Consider the following 19456-nt stretch of genomic DNA (forward strand, 5'->3'; position numbering starts at 1 on the left):
CCAAATGTGTTATTCATTTTGTTTTAGGGTACCAGTATGAAAAGAAGTAAAAATAAACAAACAAAACTACCCCATCATGGAGGAGAATAAAAAGCACAAAAATATGCACAGGGAAGAATAACACACAGGACTAGACACCCACTATCTTTTTTGTTTACTGTTTTCTAGCTTTTGGTTAGACTACAACTGAGACTCAGAGGAATATGGAGGAACATAGCAAAGTAAAATAAAGCTGCTATTGAAATATTGGCTTTTTTATACTATGTAGTCTAAAATTCCTCATAAATTTACTATTACTTGGAATGCATTTTTATTACTAATTTGGTCCGTGTAACCTCAGAGTTTATCCAAATCAATGAGTGGGGAAGGCAGTGAGGTAATGCTACATATAAATTAATCTGTACAGCTCTGGAACAACTTTTAAAAATATAATCTTTTATTTATTTAAGTAGCTAAAAACAAACCAAAAAAAAGGTATAAAAATATTTTCACAAAATTTTGAATAAAATGGTTTCACCAATGTATAATTACCCATTTTGAAAAACTGTGAATATTTACAAGATCCACTCATTGTAGACTCTGAAGGTTTTGAACATGTCTTGTATTGGTCTGCTCTTTTCTGACTCACCTCACCTCACCCCCTCCACATAGTATAGAACTTTCCTTACAGAAACCATTCAGAAGGTGTTCACTGAATTGTTAACATTTCACAGGATATTCCAGGTGTCCATGTATATTGCATGGTAATTAACTAGGTCAACTGTATTCAATTTGTTGTTATATTGTCTAATTGTCCATCAACTCAATAAACAAATTTTTACACATGAGTTCTTAATTCTATATTTAGCAGGACTTAACAGTACATTGTAGATATTCTTAGAAGTTCAGGTTTCAAAGTATAGAAACAGATAGCTGAAAGGGAACGAACAGACTTGTTCTCTACCACCCAGTTTTTAAGATTCAGGCAGGATCCTGGCAATTGGCTTTAAAAGTTCCCAAGGAAGATGTGAAAATCCACAGATGGTCAAAATTAAAACTTACTTGTTAATGTTTCTCCTCTAAGAATTAAAGGAATAAAAAGCCATTTTGCAAGACTAAAGAATTGTTCCTCAACTCAATTTTGCCTAACATGCACCTACTGGCTCTCATGCAATGCCTCTGCTTGATTCACAATCACAGCACCTTTAAGAATCATCTTGTATGCTAATGCTGCCCTTTGACATGTTTGCTAGTCTCCCGAAACTACTCCTTCCCAAATACTTGTTTTAATTTCAAAAGATATAACAAAACACACGTAACAAATAGGTACCAACTATATTTGGATATTCTAATTATGTAAAATCTCTATGAAGTTCAGAGACTGGGTTTCTCTTGGGTTTTTTATAAGATATCATAAATTTAAAAAAATACTATGAAGATACATATTAGAATGTTCTTAAAAGCTCCAATCTGAAAACTAATGAAACGCCTATGGAGTACATTCGGACACTGGATTCTATACAACAATGAGAATGAATGATCTCACTAAGATAATGGAGAATGAAATTAGACACAAAACAGGATATAAAATGTACAAATAATACAAAAGGAGGGAAGACTTATCTATGATAAGGTAAAAAGAAGACTTAGGGCTGGGGATGTGGCTCAAGCGGTAACACACTCGCCTGGCATGTGCGGGGTGCTGGGTTTGATCCTCAACACCACATAAAAATAAAATAAAGATGTTATGTCCACTGAAAAAACTAAAAAATAAATATTAAAAAAAAATTCTCTCTCATAAAAAAAAAAAAAAAAAAAAAGGTCAGAAGACTTACTGCCCTTGAAGTGCAGAAGTAGTGACTGAAAGGGGACAAATTAGGCATTATTTCTATCTTAGTGTACACATCTCTTATATTATTTGGTCTATAATTGACAAGTTTGGTTTCAACATCACACATTACCTGTTACTGTGATACTTCCTGTTGAAAAAATCTGTAATGTAGCTCTTAGAGACTTTATCCGATAGCACACAGCAGGATGAAGTTCAGGTTCATAACTATATTTTAAAAATGCCAAAATTAATATGAATATTTACAGTCTGATGGGTAATCTCAAATTTTTAAGTTATCTTGATTCTTCAAAGACCTACCTGGCATGAGGTCTATTGTTCTTTGTGAATTCTGGCAAACGGATTTCAAAGGGCATGTTACAAACTGCCAAAACATTAACAACCTTAAAATCTGTAAATATTACCTTTGGGAGAGAAGTGAAACTCAGTGAATTATTTTGCAACAAAAGAATCTACACTCTTTATTAACTTTCTACTCTTATACAGAGAACCAAACATCCTGAGTATGAATTTAGTATTATAAGTTGTTTAGTATTAAAAGCTGTAATTCAATGAAAGAAAAAAAGCTCAAAAACTTCATTTAAAAAAATAGTAAAATCTGAGATATCTGCATGATTAAAATGGCACATTTGAGGATTTTTAAATCTTGTATATAATTTGTTAATTTAAATGAGACAGTTTGAACCATCAAAGAAACAAGAATAGTAAGGAAAAAGTTAAATTAATTCTTCCTTAAGGAGTCAAAATGGAAAAGCTGTCACTTTAAAAAGTCAGTAAATGGAGAGACTGTACATTGGATTCCAAAGGTCAGATGTTTTTTTAATAATCATTAAGGTAAAAAGACATTTCCTTGAATGTAACTAGAGGTTTATTTTCCTTGGGGTCTAGAATCATACACTGTTTTTAAAAAGCTGGGTTTGCCCTCAATGTTTCTAATCCTATTCTAAGAAAAGCAGTTCCCAGGCTGAAAATGTTCTCTTCACATTAATAACTTCAGCCACTCCTACCAACATCTTGAATTGTTTCATCTCCTTATCTTTACCAACATTCCTCCTAAAACCACAATTTTGGGTGCACTGTCTATCCTCCAAGTCAGTATTACTTACACAAAGCAGTAGAAAGCCAGAAAAGTGTCAAGTGGCCTCACTATCACGTAGCTTCACCTCTAGACTTCTACTGCCACTCTCCTCAAGTGCCAGCATCCCCCAGGCCCTGCCCCACTCTCCAACCCCACTCCCCATCAGCAGTTCAGCTCCTTCTAAGACTTAAGGTCATCAGAAAGAAACTAAACTTCCCAACACTATAAACATCCAAATCCCAAACAGCCTGGCCCACATCTTTAAGGACTATTTCGCCCTTCTCTTCCACTTAGTCATCATTTGCAAGTGATCTAGCAGGTTCATAATAAATAATAATTTATTTCAAAGTTTTGTCTGTACAAATATTTGAAAAGGCCGACAGCAATAAGCCTGCTAACCAGTGTGTCCACGTCACCAGGGCCTTGCAGGTCTGGCATTTTTGACAATTAACTTGAAAGGGAACAAGTTTCTTTAAAGGAAAGGAGATTAGGAAAAGCCAGGATCTTTTTAAAATATCCACATAGCCAAGTTTTGCTACCAAATTTTCATGCTGAAGGGCAGTATATAAAACTCAGAAAAAGTCAATCATACGAATTCTATTTTACAAAAATAAATCCTTGAATATTTGCAGTTTTGTGTAATTTTTGAAAATATTACCTGAAAACCTAATTTCTGCAGACTGCGGGCTAAACGTCTGGCACCAAATTTAGCTTCTTCTTCACTATGTTTTAAGGAAAGAAAAAGACCAAGTTACACAGGAAAAAATACTTCATACTGAGGAACATAACCAACTTTACATAGAACTTTGTTTTTAAGTCTACGAAAAGTACCCTTTCCATGGGGGGAAAGTAAAAAATAAAAAACTAAGAATCCAAGAAACATTTACCTTGTTGCTCCAGTGCAAATAATTTTTCCTGAGGACCAAATTGTAGCTGTAATTCTAGGTTTTCTAAGCTTCATTAATACTTTCTGGAAAAAAAATAATCTGATTACCTAATGATTGTTAATTTTCATGTATGGTTCTATTTTGTGTAGCCATGCCAATGTCTAAGTATTATTCCAAGCTTATTCAAAGTTAACTTCTCTCTAAATCACCCAAAATGAAATTTAGTTCAAGACTGAATAGAGAACACAATTAATCTCATTAAATATTTAATTAATTAAAAAACAAGATCCACATAAATTTCTCACTACATACTTGGTATCAACAAACTATAAAAACAAACAGTTCAACTCTTTCTACTCTAGTCACATCAATGGAACTTTCATGGATCCTTACACATGCCAAATCTGTTTGCACATCAGGAGCTTTGGAGAAGCTGTGTCTTACATTTGGAACATTCTTCCCTCAATATCTTCACTTCATTCTGATCTCTCACCACACATGACCTCCATACAGACCCTGATCAATCTAATGGCAACACCCATTCCTTCACTGTTCTCTAATTTGTAGCCCTGCTTTATTCTGCTTCATGGTACCCATCGCTACATTATATTGCATCCTAGAGTTGAGAAGCCTGTTACATGCTCAAGCTCCTCAATGAAATCTTCAGAGCAAGAGAAATGTCAGAGCGAGAAATGTAATTTTAGATTCCTTATATATAAAAGGCATTTAAAGGTCTGGGATAGAACAAAATTATCTACACAGTCTGAATTAATAGGTCAAGGATTAAGGTCTAAGATAATATGTAAATTTAAATTTTCATTTTAACTTTTGATTTATGGAAATACTTATTACATGTCCATTATTATGTGTAAGAAAGAAATAAATGCTTACTGGGATAATGTAACATAATAAATCAGGCATGTCTCCTTAAAACTCTAGTTACATTTTTAGTTTTTTTGTCATAGGCAATATTATCAAACTAGAACATTACTAAATTTGGAGAGACTTAAAACTGCCAAAAATGACAATGAATAAAATACCTCATAAAATTTCATACACAACTGACTGAGAAACATTGGACTGAGTTTATATTACATTTAAATGCTTCTCACCACCAGTTTCTCCATCACCTAAAACTTCTCAGTCAACCTTCCTAGAAAAAAAAAATCTCTCCATGTCATCATGCTAAAATACTAGAGCAATGTTTCACATTTTCCTTTCTAAACTTTTTAGAAGACAAATTTATTCCTGTTTTAAAGGGAAAATCATATCACTGGTGAACTAGAAAGGCTTTAATTGTGGTTCACGGAACATTTTAATTGAATTTAATTCATTCTAGTTTTGTTTCTAGTACTAAGAACTAATGATAATTTACTTAGTTACACTGGCATTTAATTTTTAGAGCTTCAAGAAAGCCTTCAGATACATTCTTAATTTTCATAATAGATATATAAGATTAATTTATTCATCAATTTCAGTTTATATAAACCAAATAAATAAATATCCATTGTTATTTATGTTGTTAATCTCAAAACCCTTACATTTTATTACTACTTATTAATAGTAAAGGCTTTTATTTTAAATGTTACAAGCTGAATAAAAACTAAAATTTTAATGTTCTGGGCCGTATTATTTTTAACAACTTGTCAAGAAAGAAAATTATCTATCTATCTTGGCTACTAAATAACACTATGACAGCTAACATACTACAAAAAGTATATATTAGAGCACTATTCAAATATAATTAAATTTAAGTACATTTGAAATATAAAGGTCCCTTTCTTCAGTTCAAAGACATTGAGAGATCTGCCTGTTGAACAAGCTGTAAGAACACTAAGGAAACACATTTTTCTCCCTCCCCATCCACACATGCCTACTCCCCCAGCCCTAGCCTAGATTCTGGAGTTGAAATTACAAGAGAATCAGTGATGATTTGTCACCTTAGCAGTAAAATCTTCCTAAAATGCATGGCCTTTTTGTAGATTCAACAGAGTTATATGAATACACAAAGCAATGTATATATCTATACAGGTATAGATGTATAAATTTACCAAAAATCCTGGTAGAAGTATATACAGGAATCATGATTTCTCATTTTACAAGTAAAAGGTGCTTTGCAGATAAATTACAAACCAGAAATATTATCAAACTAGTGATGGGTGACTGGTAAACAATCTTTAGAATTATTTCTGAGGATAATTTTAGCAGTTCTAATGATGCTTTCTTAAAGAATGCTATCTTTCTGAGTGAAACATATGTCAGCAGAGCCAGATAAAAGTCTAATAAACACATATCTAATTATTTTTAAAAAACTGAGAGAATAACATGTCTAACCAATGAATTCTTTGCTAAGACTCAAAGATAGGTAATTTCCAAAATTTGCTACCTCCATGAGAGGAGGGGCCACTGTCTTCAGGACTCAACAACCTATGGAGTACAACTAGCACATAGTAAGGTATTCATAAACTATCTGTAGTATCATTCATAGAAGTATAAAATTAGGTTATGATAGTACACATACAAAATTCAAATACTTACCCCAACATCACGCTTATAAATTACATTTGCTCCCTCCAAAGCAATCTTTCTTAAGTTCAAATGGCATCTTGTTCTAAAAACACAGACTACATTTGTAATTAGAATGTCCAATGCAACATCACTGTCTGCATCCATTGGGGTAGTTTAAAACTTAGCTTCTGGCCACGAAGATCACATCCTGAGAAATAAAACAAAATAAAAGTCATTAAACTCCTTTTCTAGACATTCATTAATTCTTTACTCACTGATACTTCCTGTTATGCCAAGGACACTAGAGGAAAAAAAATGAATAAGGCAAACTCTGTTGTCCTCAAGGAGCTAACATACTTGTGTGTATAAGCAAAGGTCTAACAAATAGCTATGCAATACCAATATTAATTTTACAAGACTCTTATAATAACAGCATTGATATAAATAAATAGGCAAGCCCTACATTTTACTAAGCACATGATCTATAGCCAGCTAAAAAATGCTATTTGGGTTTCAGCATTTTAAAAAATAAACAATGGATATTTGCCTTTTCTAACTCTCACCTTACATACATACAAATCAGCAAATATAATAATATACTATGATTATTTTATGATTCTTTGAAGACAGAATATGAAAAACTAGTATTCTATACAAGGATTTGAATTATTAAATGACTAAAACAATAAGCATGCCAAGAGATCAAAGAGAAAATTCCTTCTTTTTTTGCCTTTTAGTTTTTAATAAAGCAGATAAACAAGACAGAGCAAGTCTACTTACATCTCTATAAAACCACATTCAATTTTCTATCAATTGTTCCCACACTTCACTAGATTTGCTTTTATATTCCCATATTCCCTTTACTGTGCATATAATTTTGTTTTTGTTTCTTGTGTATGTCTGAGCTACCCCAAGTCATTTCTACGTACACGAGGTGGGGCAAGGTTGGCAGTGGAGACTGCTGTGCTTAGTACTGTCATTTGTAATATGAAATAGTGCCTACCAGAGTGGTGTGAATATTGCATAAAAACTGAATGAGAGGGCTGGGGGTGTCGCACAGTGGTAGAATGCTGCTTAAAACCATGAAGCCCTAGGTTCAATCCCCAGATTAGAATAAAAATTTTTGAAAATGATAATAATGTATGAAAAGTAGGAAACACATATATTTGGAAAATAACAACACAGTAAATGACAGTGGCTGTTGATGAAAGTACAAATCAACAGGCAGATCAGAGATTTCCTCATATTACTTGCCATGATTATATTATACTATAGCCAATTTATCAAGCCATCTGATCACTACCAAGCTTTTTTCTACAAAAACTGTGAAATAACTGTGAGGCAGAGGCTCTAGGGTGCTTATTCTAACATCAATTTTACTCTTCCTTTATAATGACCAGAATCCAGATGTCTAGCTGGGTACACTGTAATAGAAATAAAATACTAGAGAATTCAGGCTCCTTGGCAACGGACACAGTTAAGTGGCCACAAGACTATGTTCTGGTTCATGATATACAAATAAAATGGTTACTGTTTCCTGGGATGTCTGCTCAGAATGACAAGCTAAGCCACCAAGGATTCCTTTGCCTTTCTGTCCTTCATTCTTGCTGCTTGGAATTTGGTTATGAGCGCTAAAGCTGAAATAGCCATTTGGGACCATGGAACAATGAAATGAGACAGAAGAAGCCTGGTCCTGATGCTGTGCTCTTATTATTTCTGTACTTCCTAACTCTAGATCTCATATGTGTGAGAGAAAATCAATTCCCCTCATTTTGAGTTTTTGTTATATGTGGCCCAATATAAGCTCCTACACAGCTCTGAGGCTACAAAAACCAAATACTTAAGGAGAAACTTTAAATGAAGAATAAATAAAGTTTACTGTTTCATGACATACTTTAAATATATATATATATATATTTGAGATATATATATATATATGTATATATATATATATATATATATCTCAAACAGGTTAAAACAAACTGACTCAGATTTACTACTTGAAGTTTTAAAGCTACTAAATTGCCTGAGGGGAACCATACAAGGACAATATGTAGGATTAAAAACAGGAAATAAGAGGTAAAATAAATCTTTATGAATGCAAAGAAGCCTTGAAATTAATCCAAGATTGACAACGGTTTTTACATGCCAGCAACTTAAATTCTAAAAATGAAGTCATAGGAATAGTTCAGTCTAAATTATAAAGTGGTTATATTTTAGACAAGTAAACTGGCATGCAGGTTCAGACAATACTATGGCTTTAATAAGAAGTTTCTATAATCAAAAATACAATAGGAAAAGCAGTGCTTAAAAAACAAGTCTGCCATCTTAAGAGATGGCATTTAACAAATATTCACTTCTTAAACATATACCCTTTTAAAAAAGGGTAACTAAAAAGGCAGTCCAGTGAAACAGACAATTTTCAATTTCTACAAAGCATCTAGGGGCCTATTTTATCTCTTCCAGTTTTAAGTGTAAATAATACATCAGGGGGTTAAAAATGTCTACATGAATAGTAGTTCAAAATGCTTACATTACTCCTGAAAATATACACATATAACTTTGTTTAAATTAAAACAACAAAATAGTTATAAGAAAATGGTAAAAACTAATTCCTACTTGGGAAGAAATATTCCAAATGGCCTCTATTATGTTATCTATGATTTGGCACCTAGATCATCTATTTCCCACAAATTTTAAGCTTCTTGAGGTCAAATACCACATCTTAAATGTGGTATTACATATTACATATGGTATGTGTCCGTAAGTGTCCACAGCTCAACACTGCATCTGGCAAAGAGTAAATGTTCAGTTATTATTTGGAAAGGAATGGTATAAAATCCAACATTTCAACCCCATATCTATATCTAAACAATTTCTTTTTATTCTAGGAATGAAAAAAAAAAAAAAAGAACTTGTTAGCAAGGCTGAAAACATTACCAAAGCCACCTATTTTCATATGAATGTGAAAGAACCTTCTTCTTCCCAACAAGCCCTTTAACACAATATCCATGAAAATGTGTATGAAAAGTGTGCTATTATACTTATTTTTTTTACTAGTTTGTATAGCTCCAAAAGGAATATTTAAGCCATTCTACAGAAAATGAGGTATTTTTTCTATTTATACGACAGCAGAATGCATTACAATTCTTATTACACATATAGAGCACAATTTTTCATATCTCTGGTTGTATACATAGTATATTCACACCAATTCATGTCTTCACACATGTTCTTTGGATAATAATGATCATCAGGTATTTTAAAGTAACTCACAAGTTGTCAAGCCTGCTAACTGAAGTATTACTGCATGAAATATTTAATATATATGAAAGAGCAAAAAGAATATTACAATGGACATCTATGTACCCACCATTCACCTTCAAAATTAAACCTCACAATTTATGTTTCCCTGAAGGTACTTCTCCTGTTATCACATTCTCATCCCTCCTCCCCTCCACAGTAAACTTCTACTATCAATTTTTATCATTCTTATACATTTTTCTTAAATTATGTTTACATGTATACATATTATGTCCCAAAAGGAATTAAGTCATAATTTTTGAAAAATATACTGATGTATCTGATTTGCTAATACTTCATTTAGGACTGCTACACCTATATACAGAAGTAGAATTAGCCTATACTAGTCTTTTCTTATACTGTCCTATCTGGTTTGGGTGTAGAGATTATGCTAGACACATTGGACAAGTCAGGAATTTCTTTTCATTCTTAAATTCTCTGGAAGACAGTTCAGAAGACCTTATTTTAAAATTATGTGGACCTGTTTCTTGCTTGTTTGCTAGACAGATTTCTAGAACACTAAATCAGTTTTAATACAACTGATGTCCTAATTCTTTAATCAGTTTTGCTAAACTAAATATTCCTATGAAATTTTCTATTGTTAAGTATTTTAACTTAATTTGGCATGTAATTCTTCATGGTTTTCGTAATAATCTTTAAAAATTTGTTTTGGTACAGTTAAATCCTTTTTAATTCTAGTATCCTTTATTTGTGCTTTTTTGTTTCCCTCAATCTTGCTGAAAGGCTTTACGATTTTTTTCAAAGAACAAAACCATAAGCATTTGATCCTCTCTGTTTAATTATCTGCCTAACTTCTTATATTGGAAAATAAGGTGAATGCTTACTATGTAATTTTATTTTTTCCTCTTTTCTTGCATGAATACTCAAGGCTACTGCAACCCAGTGTTTTAGGTATTACTAAAGTTGGATATACAGTATTTTCATTGATCCCTTACTTTTGGTAATATTTAAATTCTATGATTATTTCTTAGATTAAGTTAGTATTTATAAGTTCTCTGTATAAACTCACTCATACACATATTAAACTTATGAGCAACTGAGAAAATGCTAACAAAAGAAGGAGATACCATTTATTCATACTGGTAAACACCAAGTAGTGCTGACAAAGGTGCGAGTAAACCAAAAATTCTCTTAAATTTGGAAAAAAAATTTTTCTTCATGATTATTCAAGTAATTTAAAATGTCAATATACATATGTGAAATTGTAGTCAAGCTTGGTAATAAACATGCATCTTGATAAACAACTGAACTGAGCAAATTATAAAAAAGACTATACACAGAAATTCTGCTAATAATATAGACAATCTGTAAGTCCATCTAAAAGGAACTGCTTAAATAAACTACAAGTTTCATATAATATACTGATAAATGTATTTTGTAAAGTATAAAACTACAAGGGCTCAGACAGATCCATAATGCTTGTTAGAGTAACAAAATATTACCTAAGTCTAATGATAGTTCATTTTTTTATCTATGTAGGTATGCATTTCTATACTTATATCTGCCAAAATGTTAACAATTATTCTACTTAGAATTGTCACATCAGTATCTTTATTATTTTTCTTCTACTTTGTTTAGTAGAGTTTGATTTTAAAAAAAAACAGCAAATATGTTACGTTTACTATAAAGAAAAATAAAAATTACTTCCATTTATATATAAACATCAACAATTTGCTCACGGCCATAGTCTAATACTAAGATTTGGTTTGATCAAGTGTTTTTGCCTGTTTCTTGAGTAAATGCCTGGTATGAGTTGGATTTGTTAAATGTTACCTTCTAACAAAAAGTCAAATTCAAAACTCCAGATAGGAAATAGAAATAGGTTTCATAGAAAGAGATTTCTATGAAAATGCACTACAGAAACTGCAACAGCTTATTCCTTGCTCAACAGTGTTATGGACAACAATATATTTTCTGTATTTTAGGTCCTATATTTTAGGACTTTTGAGTGGTATTACAAAGCATTACTCCAGCAACTACTACAAATGCAACCTCCAATTATCACCTGGAAAACACTGCCACCTCCTGGCTCTTAAGATGAATTTCATCAAAGGCTACCTCAATTGGCAAATACAGCATGAACACACAGGATCACTATTCTAAAAGTATGATATGCCATCCAAACTAACTTCAGATTCTTTATAAATTTCCCTAAATAGCACAGCACATCAGAAAATGGACAGTCCCTTGACTGTCAAGTAATGAAAAATAGCATTTTGTCTTTTAGAGTGTTCTTTCACATCTGCCTGACTGTACAGTATGAACCCTACAAAAGACGGCTCTTACCTAGAGTTAACATTTAACTGTGCAATAACATCATCAGTTACTTTAACTTCTAAGTCTTCATTCCCTCTTCTGTAAATTGGTGATACAATCATTTCCATCTCCAGGGTGCTTTAATGAATTAAGTGTGGTTATCCATGTCAAGTACAAAGCATAACACCAAGTGTGTATTAAACAGTAGCTATTAACTGCTTGGTAGATCCATAGTTGAGTATTTTAACTAAACAGTTTAATGAATTAATAAAAAACTTGAGAACTGTCAGAGCAACAGATGGAAAACAAAACGAAACAAACTAGATCACAAAAGGTTTGGCAGGGTTCAGCACACTACAGCCAATGGCCCCGTCTCTGTTTTGTAAAAGTTTATTGGAACACAGCCATGCTCATGTGTTTCTGTACAGACTATGTGGCACAGTTGAGTGGTTCTGACAAAGATCAAATCACCCACAAGCCTAACATATTTACTGTCGTTGTTTAAGACAGTTTGCTAGCTTACATCAGAAGGATTCTTAACTGACTTCTACCAGCTCTTTAAAGAACAACTAATACCAACACTCCTCAAATTGTTCTAGGAAATAGAGAGTGATGGAACACTTCCAAATTCATTATATGAAGCCAGTAACACCCTCACGCCAAAACCAGATAAGGACACATCAAAGAAAGAAAGCTACAGACCAATATTCCTGATAAATGTAGATGCAAAAATCCTTACTAAAATACTAGCAAATCATGTTCAACAACATATTAAGAAGATTGTACATCATAACTAACTTGGTTTTATCCCAGAGTTGCCAAGAAGGTTTAACATATGCAAATCAATAAATAAAATTCACCACATCAATAGGATAAAAATCACATAATTATTTCAAAAGATGCTGAGAAAGCATTTTATGTTTGATAAAATCCAACATACATTCATGATAAAAACACTGAAGAAACTAGAATAGGAGGAACTCAATATCAAATACGAAAAACCCAGAGCCAACATCATAGTGAATGGGGAAAAACTGAAAGCATTTCTTTTAAAATCTGGAACAAGACTAGGATATCCACTCTTACCACTTCTAGTTCTTGAAACCACAGCCAGAGCAATCAGGCAAGAGAAGAAAATTAAAATGATACAAAAAGAAAAAGAAAAAGCTAAATTATTTCTGTTGCTGATGATCTGATTCTGTATCTAGAAGACCCAAAAGACTCCACCAGAAGACTGCCAGAGTTCATAAAGAAGCAGGTTACAAACCCAACATACAAAATCAATAGCTTTCCTAAACACCAATAATGAATCTGCTGAGAAAGAAATCAGGAAAACAATTCTATTCAAATAGTCTCAAAACAAATCCAAACCAAAAACAAACCCTAGAAATAAATCTAACCAATAAGGCAAAAGCCCTCTACAATGAAAATTTACAACAGTGAAGAAAGAAACTGAAGAAGATACAAGAAGATGGAAGGACCTCCCAGGTTCATGGATAGGCAGAATTAATATTGTTAACATAGCCACATTAACAAAACCAATATCCAGATTTAATGCAATCCCCATCAAAATACCAATGACGTTCTTCACAGAACTAGAAAAAGCAGTGCTGAAATTCATTTGGAAGAATAAAAGACCCAAATAGTCAAAACAATTCTAAGTCAAAAAAGCAAAGCTGGAGACATCACAATACCTGATTTCAAATTACACTGTAAAGCTTTAGTGACAAACACTTCTTAAAAGAAATACAAACAGGTATACAAAAAACAAACAAAAAAAAAATGTTCAACATCTTTAGGGAAATGCAACCCAAAACTACACTTGAGATTTCATTTCACTTCAGTTAGAATGACAACCATCCAGACTACAAACAATAATAAATGCTAAAGAAGAGGGGGAGAACAACAATTCACACTGTTGGTTGGACTGTAAATCACTATGGAAATCAGTATGAAACTCGAAGACAGGATGAAAGCACCATATGACCTAATTATACCACTCCTTGGTGTTTATCCTATAGAATTAAAATCATCATAATATAGTGATATATGCACACCCATGTTTATAGCAGCACAATTCTCAGTAGTTAAACTATAGAACCAGCTCAGGTGTCTGTCATTGGATGAATGGCTAAAGAAAATGTGATATATATACACACACAATAGAGTTTTATTCAGCCATAAAGAATGAAGTTATGTCATCTTGCAGGAAATAAATGGAACTTGAGAACATTATGTTAAGCTAAATGAGCCAAACTCAAAAATTCAAAGGTTGTGTGTTCTCTCTCATATGTGAAAGCTAAAGAAAAAGAAAGATAGGGGAAATCTCATGGAAATCAAAGAGTAGAGGAAAGAAACATGGAAAAGGAAGGAGGAGATAGAAAAGGAAAATATTGGGGAATGATACTGGCTAAATTATATTGTTACACTGTGTGCAGTTGAAATATGTAACAATGAATCCCACCATTATTTAAAAGTATAATGCACCATTTCCTAAGTCTTGAGCAAACCACTGTTTTCTTTTTCTTTTGGTACCAGGGATTGAACTCAGAGGCACTCAACCACTGAGCCAGATCCCCTGCCCTATTTTGTATTTTTATTTAGAGACAGGGTCTCACTGAGTTGCTTACCACCTTGCTGTTGAGGCTAGCTCTGAACTCACCATCCTCCTGTCTCAGCCTCCTGAGCCACTGGGATTATAGGTGTGCACCACAGCACCGGTCTTCACCATATTTGATCAACCTTAATCCAGTCTATACTCAAAGAAAGGGAATTATATAAGGATATGAATACCAAAAGGTGAGGATCATTGGGGGTCATCTTGGAGGCTGCCTACCACAACTATTGTTTTAAGATTTAGTTCTCGTTGTTCCTGAAAAGCAAGGCCGGGGAGCCTTTGTGATTCATATATCAGAATATACACCTCAGTTGTTTTTTTTTTTTTATGCTATGGTGAATCACGTTGAAGTAAACTGAATAAATATATAAACCAACTTAAAAAAAATGCATCAATAAAAAAATGGAAAAAAAAAAGAACTAGTTTGCTGGTCACTGAGCCCAATGAGGAACTATCAAAAAATAACATTTAGCACTGATTAATGTAAAGTCCACATTTTTTTATTAAATGAACAAAATGTGCATATAACATGACCCTTGATAGGACTGTGATTGAATAAACCAGTATAAGAGACACCTGAGGGAAATCTGGCAGGGTGACATTATATTATGAGGACTTTTCTGTGTTAGGCCCAAGAGCTTATTCTTTAGAAGATAGTCCTCAGGGTTAGCATTTTGGTAGTCTAGTTACATGAAAAAAACAGTATGTCTGGACACACAAAAGACAAGTTAAAGGTTTTTAGTTCTATTCATCTTGCTGTGAGATTGCTCCTTAGTCCATCTAACTTTATCCCTCTATCATCCCTCTGAACATGAATGCAAGGTGAAGAAAAAGTAGGAAGTTCAGCTTTGGGATGATGATTTATCTAAACTAAGCGAAAGAATTACACAGTGTACCACCCATATTATACAAAATATCTAATAAATGCTTAAGTAAAAGCAAAAGTATTTGATGTACAAAATCCTCAATACACTAAGTTTAAAAGAAAATTAATCTTCACTACATGTCTCCATCTACTGTTTATGACAATTTAGATATTAAGTCTATAGATTGGTAAGCAGGTACCATTATGTGAATAACTGGCATCACAATAATTGTTATGATTTCTCAAAATCTATTTAGAGAGCCGTGATGCTATTTTCATGGAAATCAACAATTCTGAGGGTTGACAAAAACTATCTATTAAAAAAAAAAAAAACCCAAACACCAAAACACTAAATAGGAGCATATTTTATGTTTTAGTCAATGAAACATTGCAATGATGCCTAGAAGATGGTGAGAGAAGATTTAAATAATGCTAATTTTCTGAACCAGTCATTAAGGAAAGATACAATCAATGGCTTATGTTCTCATGAAACAGTTTTGTTGAAAAAAACTGAAATATTATGAAATATAAGAATTCATAATTTAATATTAATCCTATCTTAACAATGTTTAAACAGCAGCCTACTTAAGAATAAAACTGTTTCAACACAGAAACAAACTTATCTACAAAGAAAACCTGGATGTAAAGACAACAGACATGATCCAACAGAAGCTATGTAACTATGTACTTGCTCTGAACTGCTACTAATCTCACTTGTAAAACACAAACATCATTTACTGATGTTCTGAGGAATTACTGAGCACCTCACAAATTATAATATGTTCTATTTAAAATAATGTCATATCAGTCAATGCTACCATTAGTTATACTATGGGTAACACAGGGGAGGGAGACAGTGTATGATGTTCCTCGACTTACCATGGAGTTCACCCCTAAAAAATCCACCATTAATTGAAAATATGGAAGATGCATTTACTATACTGAATCTACTGAGCATCTTAGCAACACAGTCCACAGCAGACACTGGAGGTTTACCATCTTGATCAGATAGATGGCTGACTGGAAGTTGCCCAGAATCTCAAGAGAGTATCCTATTACATACTGCTTGCCAGGTAAAAGATCAGAATTTGAAGTACAGTTTCTGCTGAATTAATATGACTTTTGTATTTGTGCAAGTTGAACCACGATAAGCCAGGAACCTTCTGTATTTTACAGAATACAACTTTGAACTGGGAATACAAACTTAAAGGTGAAAAAGTTGGTATACTGATTCTTTATGTTGTATAAGCAACATTTATTTTGAACAGATATCTTAATATTTCTAAATAAGTTGTCTTAACGTATGACTTTCAAAAAGACAGCATGTCATTCTGATTACAGAAGAAAGAAAAAGTTGCTCAGAATCATACCACAGTGATAATTACTGCTAAGTATTATCATATAGACACTTTATTAGATTATTAAATCAATGTATTTATCTGTGCAAATTAACTAGGACCATATTTATATGCTCATCCAAAGGATTTTTACAAAAATCACTGATAACTTGAGGTATGAAAACAAGCAACACTGAATTAGCTGATTTTCCCTGGATATTAATGAGGGTGAACTTCTCCAATATTACCAACCACTTATATTTCTTTGAAGGTAACTACTTCAAAGTAGTCACATTCACTGTTCATTTTCCTTCTGAGATTTCTGATTTATAAAAGCACTTACATGTAAAAAAATATAATCTCTTCCTTTGGTTAAAAATGATTTATCTATACCTCCACATGTGGCTAACTCCTACTTGTTCTATAGTTAGGCATTACCTTTATTGAATCAATTCTATAACAATAGGCTAGAAATCAAAGTATTAGGCCCCATGCTACAATATAGGGATCCAGCAATGAACAAGACCTGAGGGAATAGCATGTATTCTCAGCACTGAGGGGAGTTAAGAATATAAACTGTTCAGTACTTGGTGGGGGGGGGGCAGTATAGCGAGTGTAGGGAGAATTAAAGGGGAAAATGCTATAAAATTAGGCTGGAGATAAAGGAGGGGCCTAACTGTGGGTTTTGTGCTATGTTAAGGATTTTCATTTATCTGAAGAGCAATGATAAGCTAAAAGCAGCAAAAAAAAAAATGCATTCACATTTAAAAAATATAGCAATACCCCTTTTGGAATAGCACTGGAAGATAAGAACAGATAAGAAAACCCACTCAGGATATAGTGTAGCAGTCCATAAGAGAAATGACAGCAGTAACATGAATAGAGTGGTGGTACTGGTTGAAGACGGGAAGAAACACACAGAAAAAGACAGGTATTTTCAGGAAACTGAATAAACAGGGCTTTGCATTTGATATGGGGATGAGGAAAAGGGAGGATGACTTCAGGTTTATGGTTTAAGCTACTATTTATTGACAGAAAACACTAAAAGGAGGGCATGTCTGCAGGGAAGACAGGGAAAGGAGGAGGGTATTCTGAATTGAAGGAACTAGTGAGACATCTAAGGAGAGATATGCAATAATCAGAGAAGAGTGGACTGTTCGGGACTGGTCTAGGTCTAGAGATTAGAAATGAAAACGTGGAAACCCTAGAATAGAAAATAATTAAAATTATCATGGGCAAATGTTTCTTAACAAATCAAAGGAACTGAGAAATCTGATTCCCAAGACTAGGCCAGTGTCACTATTCTGAGTCCCACTACCATGCCACCATGCATACCCCTACCATAGCAGTTTTCTACACCATGCTCAATATCCCCATCTGTAAAATAAGGCAGATAACAGAACCTACCAGAGTGCTACGAAAGTTATGTAATTGGACACAATACCTTTATTTTATTTATTTATTTCTATGTGGTGATGAGGACTGAACCAATGAAACCACCATTTGACCCAGCTATCCCTCTCCTTGGTCTATACCAAAAGGACTTAAAAACAGCATACAGCAGGGACACAGCCACATCAGTGTTTATCGCAGCACAAATTAAACTGTGGAATCAACTTAGATGCCCTTCAGTAGATGCATGGATAAAAAAAATGTGGCATAATATTCCACACAATGGAATATTATTCAGCATTAAAAGAGAATAAAATCATGGCATTTGCAGGTAATGGATGGAGTTAGTTAGTTAGGGAGAGGGAGGATGACTTCAGGTTTATGGTTTAAGCTACTATTTATTGACAGAAAACACTAAAAGGAGGGCATGTCTGCAGGGAAGACAGGGAAAGGAGGAGGGTATTCTGAATTGAAGGAACTAGTGAGACATCTAAGGAGAGATATACAATATCTCTGGAGTTAGAGAAGATAATGCTAAGTGAAGTTAGCCAATCCCCAAAAATCAAATGAAAGTTTTCTCTGATATAAGGAGGCTGATTAATAGTCAGGTAGGGAGGGGGAACATGGAAGGAACAGACAAACTCTAGATAGGACAGAGGGTGGGAGGGAAAGGGAGGGGACATGGGGTTAGAAATGATGGTGGAATGTGATGGACATCATTATCCAAAGTACATGTATGAAGACACCAATTGGTGTGAATATACTTTGTATACAACCAGAGATATGAAAAATTGTGCTCTATATGTGTAATATGAATTGTAATGCATTCCACTGTCTCATATAAATAAAAAATTATTTAAAAATTTAAAAAAGAACGGCAAACAGAAAAAAAAGAAAGTTAAGTAAAATTTCATATTAAGTGCACAGCACAAAACTTGCACATGGTAAGCATTTAAATTTAGCTATTCTCACTGTTACTATTATTATCCTTTCTTCATTTTCCATGGACAGAGAAATGTTCAAAAATGGCAACGATTTCTAGTTACTCATTGCAGTTCTCAAGTTTTGGAACACATTTCTTCAAATTTAAAAGCAATGGGTAAGATAAAAGAATACAATTTTGACGAATCTGGTAAGTGAAATTAGTATTGAAAAAAATGCCTAAATTTAACCATGAATTTAAAAATATTCAATAACAAAACCATTCCAAATCAAAACAAACAGTAGTTGATTGTGAGGTTTTTCTTTGGGGAGGTAATATACGAGGAAGATGATGATGGAAATAGAAAAAGAAAGACTGACCAACTATACATTATGAATATTTTGCTAAATTTTACTTAGGTACCTGCATAAGCAGGAAAATT

The 19456-nt window shown here is 33.2% G+C and overlaps 1 protein-coding gene across 2 annotated transcripts in view; it reads right to left on the reverse strand.

The window, feature by feature from the left end:
- LOC113184980 (TATA box-binding protein-like 1) overlaps positions 1–19456 on the reverse strand; it is a 32717-nt gene that overhangs the window by 749 nt on the left and 12512 nt on the right. The window contains exons 2-6 of one of the 2 annotated variants that reach the window (XM_026391907.2): positions 6332–6404; positions 3794–3876; positions 3565–3628; positions 2129–2232; positions 1941–2035 (exon numbers count right to left, since the gene is read on the reverse strand). In XM_026391907.2, coding sequence (XP_026247692.1) covers positions 1941–2035; positions 2129–2232; positions 3565–3628; positions 3794–3876; positions 6332–6404 — 419 coding nt within the window. Of the gene's footprint in view, positions 1–1940; positions 2036–2128; positions 2233–3564; positions 3629–3793; positions 3877–6331; positions 6510–19456 lie in introns of both variants that reach the window. The other variant, XM_026391908.2, reaches the window with a different exon arrangement.

Source organism: Urocitellus parryii, chromosome 8, assembly GCF_045843805.1.
Source record: "Urocitellus parryii isolate mUroPar1 chromosome 8, mUroPar1.hap1, whole genome shotgun sequence".
Lineage (NCBI taxonomy): Eukaryota > Metazoa > Chordata > Mammalia > Rodentia > Sciuridae > Urocitellus > Urocitellus parryii.